Source organism: Equus quagga, unplaced genomic scaffold (assembly GCF_021613505.1).
Source record: "Equus quagga isolate Etosha38 unplaced genomic scaffold, UCLA_HA_Equagga_1.0 HiC_scaffold_5416_RagTag, whole genome shotgun sequence".
Taxonomy (NCBI): Eukaryota; Metazoa; Chordata; class Mammalia; order Perissodactyla; family Equidae; genus Equus; species Equus quagga.
In genome coordinates, this window is record NW_025794039.1 from 1 (window position 1) to 8,456 (window position 8,456).

The window sequence follows — 8,456 nt, forward strand, 5'->3', positions numbered from 1 at the left end:
CTTGCAGTAGACAATCATCAATGATTTTCATGTACAACACTTTCTGAAAAGTGTCCTCAGCCTTTCTGTAGTGGCCTATTTCTGCATACATGTTAGCCAGGGAAACATAAGCCAACTCAAATGTGGGCCTTAGTGTCAAAGTCTTTTGAAATTCATCTATAGCCAAGCCAACCAATCTGTTGACATTTTCTCTATCCTGGCCTCTAGGCTTGCAGTTTGCAGCTTTCTTTATTTGAATCATTTGTCCTCTGTAGCAAAGCCCTATCTGGTGATGCACGAAGGCAGAGGAGGGTGTTGCCTTCAAGGCCTTTTTAAAGAGCTGAAGAGCTTTATCCAGAGAGCCTTTTTTTCTGTAAAACTTGGCCGCATATCGAAGGACATAGGTGTGCGAGGACGTGTTGGTCAGCGCTTCTTCAATGTACTTTTCTCCTTCAGCTTCTTGTCCTACATCCTGAAGCTTCAGGGCAAGGAGAGCTTTGATATATGCATCTTCTGGATTTAGCCTGATGGCCTGTTTTAGTATGTTTAGACAAAATTCCGCACTATCCTTTCCTGATTCGTAAAGGCCATCCAGGCGATAGGCGGTGATTGCATACCCAGTGCTGAATTCAGGGTTTTCTGGGTCCACTTCCAGAGCCTTTTCAAAGCAGGCCTTGGCCCGTTTATAATTCTTTCCTCCACATTTCAGCAAGGCCCATCCTTCCTCACAGTCCATCTGAGGACAGTCGATTCTATAGCTGGAGGGATTTGCAAACTTCTTGCAAGTGTTCTCCACCTTGTCCAGGTAAGTCTGAGCTTCTGCCAGTCTGCCCATGTGGTAATACAGCCAGGCATAGCTGCCCCAGGTAACCAGACTTCTCATGCCTGATTGGTCACCATGTTCTTCCTGGATTAAGTCTTCAGCTTCTCTCAAGCTCTTCAGGGCTTCCTCATTCTGGCCTTTCAGGTGTTTCACATAGGCCAGTAGGTTGTGTATTCCCACATTGTATTTGGTGTCTAGGAACTCAATCTCATCGAAGATCCTGTTTTCCAAATCAGGCATTGCAGTGTCTTCAATTAGCAAATCCCATGTAAAGTGACATCTCAGCTGCTCCAGCCTGTCCTTGATGTGATCTTCATCAACATTCTTACTGTAAAAACAAAAGCAGATTTTCTTTGTTAGGTGAGGAACAGCCAATAGAAAGAAGCCAGCTAGGACGCCTCATATTTAGAGCTCAGCCTTGAACAAGGCACACCAGCTTTGATTTCCCTTAGAGTCTCTATATGTCTGAGATCCACATAGACTTTGAATACATTTTGTTTGGCTCCATACACTGGCTCTAGTTCTTTCTAGCCAAGGAAGCTCTCTGTGCTTTGGACTTCATTTGTAAAAAGGGGATAATACTACTACTACTACACCAGGTTTGGTAAGGATTAATAAGCGTATATATGGGGGCTGGACCTGTGGCCAAGTGGTTAGGTTCGCTTGCCGCTTCGGCAGCCCAGGATTTCGCTGTTCGGATCCTGGGTGCAGACATGGCACCACTCATCAAGTCCTGCTGGGGCGGCGTCCCACGTAGCACAACTAGAATATACAACTATGTACTGGAGGGCTTTGGGGAGAAAAAGAAGAAGAAGGAAAAAAGAGATTGGCGACAGATGTTAGCCCAGGTGCCAATCTTAGAAAAAAAAAAGCCTATATATGTAAAGCACTTAGAGCATGTTATGTCCTATATGTAAGAGTTTCTTATTTTCCTATTAATGTAATTAGGACAGAGAGCAGTTAGAAATACAGAACCTTAGGAAACATTATTGACCTGAGGATCTTAGTCTGTAGATTATGCAACAAATTAAGACAACCTGAAAGATATGTGACCAATTTTTTATCTACTTATTACTTGGAAATAATTCTAGATTCACAGAAAGTTGCAAAGATACTACATAAATTCAGTATACCCTAACCCAGTTCTCCCAGTGACTATATCTTACACAACTATAGTACACTCTCAAAACTAGGACATTGACTTGGTACAATATGTGTGTAGTTCTGTGTCATTTTATGACATGAGTAAATCCATGGAACCACCACCTCAATTAAGATGCAGAAACCACTTCTTCATCAGAAGCATGTCACACTTGTTTCCTCCCTACCTCACCAAACATCCCTAGCCTCTAGTAACCACTAATTTGTTCATCATGTCTATAGTTTTATCATTTCAAGAAGGTCATAGAAATGGAATTGCACAGTGTGTGACCTTTTGAGATTGGCTTTTTTCACTCGTCATAATGCCCTTGACATTCATCCAAGTTGTTGAGTGTATCCGTAGTTCATTCCTTTTTACTAGGGAGTAATATTTCATGGTATGGGTGTACCACAGTTTATTTAACTATTCATGTGTTGTAGGACATTTCAGTTGTTTCTGGGTTTGGCCTATTACAAATAAAGGTGCAATGAATAGTTGTGTGTAGACTTTTGAGTGAATGAGAGTTTTCTCCTCTCTGATAAATACCAGGAGTGCAGTTGCTAGGCACTTGCTAAGTATGTGCTTATGTTTTTAAGAAACTGTCAAACTGTTTTCCAGAGTGACTGTATTATTTTACATTCCTACCAGCAGTGTATGGATGATCTAGTTCTCTGCATCCTTACCAGTATTTGGTATTTTCATTTTTTTTTTTAATAGGTATGTAGTGGTCTCTCATTGTGTTGTAATTTGTATTTCCCTAATGGCTAGTGGTGTTGAACATCTTTTCACGTGCTTATTTGCCGTCCATATATGCTCTTTGGTGAAACATCTCTTTATATCTTTACCTATCTTCTAATTGGATTGTTTGTTTTTTATTATTGTGTTTTGAGAATTCTTTATAGATCCTAAATATGAGACCTTTGTGAGATATGTGGTTTTCAAATATTTTCTTTTAGTGTGTAGCTTGTCTTTTTACCCTTTAGTGAGGTCTTTTGAATAGCAAAAGTTTTTACTTTTAATGAAGTACAATTTATTGATCTTTTCCTCTTGTGGGTCATGCTTTTGGTATCATGTCTGGAAACTCTTCACCAAGCCCTAGGTCCTGAAGATTTTCTCCTGTGATTTCTTCTACAAGTTTTATAGTTTTACATTTTGCATTTAAATCTGTGATTCATTTTTAGTTAGTTTTTGCCTATATATATATGTGAAGATTATGTCTGTGGCTCATGTTTTTGCCTATGGATATCCAATTGCTCCAGCACCAGTTGTTGAAAAGTCTCTTCTTCCTCCGTTGAATTGCTTTTGCACCTTTGTCAAAAATCAGTTGGCAGTACTTGTGTGGGATTATATCTGGGTTCCTATTCTGTTCCACTGCTCTATGTGTTTCTCTCTCCACCAGTACTAACCTTGCATGTAATCAGTATTAAAATTGCGTAGGGTGATTCCTCTCACTTTATTATTGTTTTTCAAAATTGTTGTTTTAGTTCCTTTGGCTTTCCATATAAATTGTAAATTGATATTGCCTATATCTATAAAAAATCGTGCTGGAGTTATGATAGGAATTTTATATCAGCTAGGGGAGAATTGATATTTTTACTATGTTGCATCTTCTAATCCATCAACATGCTATATTTCTGTTTGTTTAGATCTTCTTTGATTTCTTTCATCAGCATTTTGTAGTTTTAGGCCTTCAAGTCCTGTATGTGTTATGTTATTTATACTAACGTATGTCTTTTTGAGCAATTTTAAGTTATATTGTGTTTTTAACTTCAGTATCCACATATTCATTGCTATGTATCTAGAAATACAAGTAATTATTATGTGTCAATCTTGTATTCTGCAACCTTAATGAACTCACTTGTTAGTTCTAGGAGTTACTTTATAGATACCTTGGGATTTTCTGGGTAGTTCACTGTGACATCTGTAAATAGGGAGAGTTTTACTTTTCCTTTCTGGTCTGTATACCTTTTATTTCCTTTTTTGCTTATTGGAGAACTTGCTTTAGCTACCCTTAGGGTAGGTCTGCTGGCAACAAATTCTTAGTTTTCCTACATATGAGAACGTCTTGATTCCTGCCTTATTCCAGAAGGATATTTTTGCTGGATATAGGATTCTGGGTTGAAAGTTCTTTTTCTTAGCCGTTGAAATATGTTTTCCCCTCTTCTTCTAGACTGCATGTTTCCTAATGAGAAATTAGTTGCCATTAGAATTGTGGTGTTTTTTTTTTTTTCTCTTATAGGTAAGGTGTTATTTCTCTCTTAATACTTCCATGGGTTTTTTCCTTAGTTTTTAGTTTTCAGAATTTTGACTATAATATATCTTGGATCTTTTGGGTTTTTTTTTTTTTTGCTGAGCTACTTGAAATTAGTATCAGATTGTATAATTTATCATTCTATCTTCACGTTCATGAATTCCTTCCTCTGTCCTCTCCAACCTGCTGCTGAGCTCAAAGATCGAGTTTTCATTTTGGTTATTGTGGTTTTTAGTTTTAAAATTCCTATTTGGTTCTCCTGTATATATTCTATTTCTTGGCTGAGACTTTCTATATTTTCATTTGTTTCATGTTTGTTCATCATTGCTCATTTAAGCATTTTTATTATGGCAACTTCAAAAGGCTTATTAGACAGTGCTGATATCTGTTTCATTTCAGTGTTGTTGTCTGATGATTATTCTTTCTCATTCATGTTGAGATTTTCCTGGTTCTTGGTATGACAAGCAATTTTTATTGAACCTTGGACAATTGGGTATTATATCATAGACTGAGTCACATTTAAAAATCTATTTTAGCAACCCTACTCTAATGCTGTTGTGCTAAGGGAAGTGGAAAAACACCTTATTCCACGCTGCCAGGTCAAGGTGGAATCTAGTTTACCCACTTGTCTTTCATTAACACTTTATGGGGGGGCCTGGGCTCTTCATTGTTGCGGGATAAGGGTAGAAGTTCGGGCTCCCTCCAGGCTTCTGCTCATACGACCCTGGCTAAGAGGGGCAGGTGTACCTTGTTATTCTTCCCCATGTGGCCTTTAGTGAAGCCAGGAAGGGAGGTGAGTTGGTAAGTGTGGCCTTATTGCCTCTGGGTGGTGGGAAAAATCCTGAACTCCACTAGACTTCACTGAAACCTCTTCAGTGGGGAGTGGGAGGGCATCTCATTACTACCAGGTGGTGTTAATATCTAGACTCCCTTTGTGGTCTTCAGTGACACTGAAGAGAGAGGGACCCTTGTTACCCCCCATGAAAGTCTGTGCACCCCACTTGGCCTTCTCTGGTATCACCCTGGTTGGGGGAGGGTGAGGGGGAGAGTTGGGATGCCTAGCAGTAGCCTGGTTAAGGCAGAATTCTAGGCTCCCCACTCAGCCTTGTTGGCAGTTTTCAGAGTGGGGCTACAGTTTTTGTTTATTTGTTTATTTTTTCCTGTGGTGTTTGGCTGGAGTAGAATGGTTGTTGTTTATAAGTTTCCTGTCTTGGTAGGCTGTCCCGTTTTTGGTCCTCTGGCTAGAGAGAGCAGCTTTTCATGGGACATTTCTGTCCATGCCTGTTGGTATTTCTAGGTTACTGTCTTCTCCAGCAGCCCGTCTGGAAATGCAGGAAAGAGAAAGCCCACAAGACTCACTGCAGTGTTGTTCCTTGAGTCCCATGTTTCCTAGGCGATCTGCTTCTTTTATCCACAATGAAGCATGTTGTTATATTTGTCTTATATTTTACATACAGGGTTTTAAACTGTGTGTAGTAAGAGGAGATGGGAAATATACATCTACTCCATCTTTCTGGATACAGAAATCCTTTGCCCAAGTATTGATATGGTTTATCCCACTGCTGTCACTAAAATGGTGTCAGGAGAAGTGAGAATAACGATTGTGCTTGAAGGTGTGCATATGTATGTGTGTATGTGTGTTAGGTAGAGCGGGGGAAAGGTGGTATTGCTTTTTTCCCATGTTCTCCATTTGTTCTGTAGGCAAGGCAATTGGTTTTGTTACTCAAAGGAAAGAGCACTTCCTCTTATGCCTTCTCTGTAGGATACTGACTTCCAGAATAGAGAGTCAGGCCTAACTGAGGTTTCAAATGGTAGAGCTGGATCAGGGAATGTGGGGATGCATTGATCTGGGACACATCATGGTGAATTTATCCAGCCAGTTTTTAGATGAAGTACTGAGGAGTGGTGGATTTCCCTCAGCATAGCAGGCTCTGCCCTAACAGTCCTAGGGCATTGGGGAAAGGAAACTGAGGAGAAGAAAACACTGTGCATGTCCAAGTAAGCCAAGTCAGAAATAGTTGCCTTTTACTGAGTAAGAATGTGGCCTGTGGATGACAGCTTCTGGTCATCTCAGTTACATTAGTCATTCTATACTTCCTGTGGGAAAGAGGCAGACTGGGTAGAGTACAATCTCAATGAGTAACTACCCTACCTTCCACTCAAATTAGATGACTTAAATGAAAAAAAACCCAACCCAAACCCCCAAAACAAAAAAATATTAGATGATGATCTAGGAGACAATAGGTATATGCCTATATACAATTTAAAAACCCTTCCAACAAAGAAAAGCCCAGGACCAGGTGGTTTCACTGGTCAATTCTACCATGCATTTCAAGTGTCAGGAGAACAGCTAAGCTGGGAGAAAGGGAGAGAGCTGAGCTGCCAGCTGTCGAAGTAGCCAATTAAAGCAACAAGGCAGAAATGAAAGAGTTAAACCTTTAATCCTTACTGTGATGATATAAGCAAGAGGATAAAACTGGAGAAAATGTTAACATCCCTGTTCCATTTCCCTCAACAGAACAGCACACAAGTTGAAGGTCAGGTTGATCAGCACAGCCATGGCAGAGAGCTGTGAACAAAAGTCTCTGGCAATTTATGGACCCTGAAGTGGGGGAAGTGTGAAGGGAAGGGCTAGGAGTGGAAAAGTACAGGATACTGAGTCAGAGTGGGGAAAAGTGTCTTCAAGTTTTCCTCTCCTCCCCACTGTAAGGCGGTCTCAGCTGAGTGCTTGAAGGAGACCTCTGCCCAAGGCCTCAGAAAGAGACCAAGGGATGAAGCCACCTGGGCTAGGAATGCAACTATGTGAAGAGCATAATGAGCCAGGGGGGCCTGAGTCCTTGACTACAGCTGTCTTTACAGACTGCAGTTTATTGGCTATTCACCAGGTCTGTGTGGGGAAGGCAGCTTTCCTTCGTGAGGCCTGTCAGGTAAAACCTTTGTAATTATCTACGGTCAGGCCTGAAAGATCACAGGTAGATTTTAAACCAGGAGTTCAACTCCTTGTAAACAAGAATTAAAACCAATTCTAAGGCTCCAAAAATTAAAGAGGAAGAACACTGCACTTCGAAACTCATAAATTCTATGAGACCATCATACTAAAACTGAAGACAAAAACAAAAAAATTAAACTACAGATGAATTTTTAATGAATATTGATAGAAAATGGTCAACAAAATACTAGCACACTGAAGTTAGCATGTTAAAAGGATTATATACCATGACCAAGTGGGATTTATTCCTGGAATGCAAGAATGGTTCAGTGAAAATCAATCAATTTAATACACCACATTAACAAAATGAAGGGGAAAAAACCCCACATGATCATATCAATTAATGTCGAAAAAGCATTTGATACCCTTTATATATATTGTATAAAAATTTAATACCCTTTAATAATAAAAACACTCAACAAACAAGGATAGAAGGTATCTACCTCAAATAATACAGGCCATATATTGAAAACCCACAGCCACCATCATAGTCAACGGTGAGAGACTGAAAGCTTCTCTAAGATCAGGAGCAAGGCAAGGATGCTCACTTTTGCCACTTCTATTCAACATAGTACTGGAAGTCCTAGCCAGAGAAATTAGTCAAGAAAAAGAAAGAAAACACATCTAAATTGGAAAGGAAGAAGTAAAATTATCTCCATTCACAAGCAATGTGATCTTGTAGGTAGGAAATCTTCAAGATTCCGCACAAAAACTGTTAGAACTAATAAATGATTTCAGCACAATTGCAGTATACAAAACCAACACGCAAAAATCAGTCTTGTTTCTATACACTACTAATGAACAGTCTAAAAAGAGAATTAAGAAAGCAGTCCCATTTATAATAGACCAAAAGGAATGAAATACTTAGAAATAAACTTAACCAAGGAGGCAGAAGACCTGTACACGAAAACTGCAAAACATTGCTGAGAGGCATTAAAGAAGACACAAAGGGGAAGGCATCCTGTGTTCATGGACTGGAAGGCTTAATATTGTTATTATGTCAGTCCACCCAAAGCAATCTACAGCTTTAATGCAGTCCCTATCAAAATCCCAATGATGTTTTGTGCAGAAATAGAAAAATGCATTGTAAAATTCATATGGAATTTCAAGGGATCTTGAATAGCCAAAATGATCTTGAAAAAGAACAAAGTTGGAAGCCTCACACTTTCTGATTTCCAAACTTACTACAAAGCTACAGTAATCAAAACAGTGTTGTACTGGTATAAAGACAGACATATAGACAAAAGAAATAGAATGAAGAGTCCAGAAATAA

At 39.4% G+C, this 8,456-nt stretch overlaps 1 protein-coding gene across 1 annotated transcript; it reads right to left on the minus strand.

Annotated features, from left to right (window-relative positions):
- Positions 1-4: 4 nt before the first annotated feature.
- On the minus strand, positions 5-1,296 carry LOC124232393 (interferon-induced protein with tetratricopeptide repeats 1B-like; the record flags this gene model as incomplete). The annotated part of the gene is made up of 1 exon (XM_046649359.1): positions 5-1,296. A coding segment is annotated over exon 1 (1,038 nt), but the record flags the coding sequence as incomplete, so codon positions are not given.
- Positions 1,297-8,456: the final 7,160 nt, after the last annotated feature.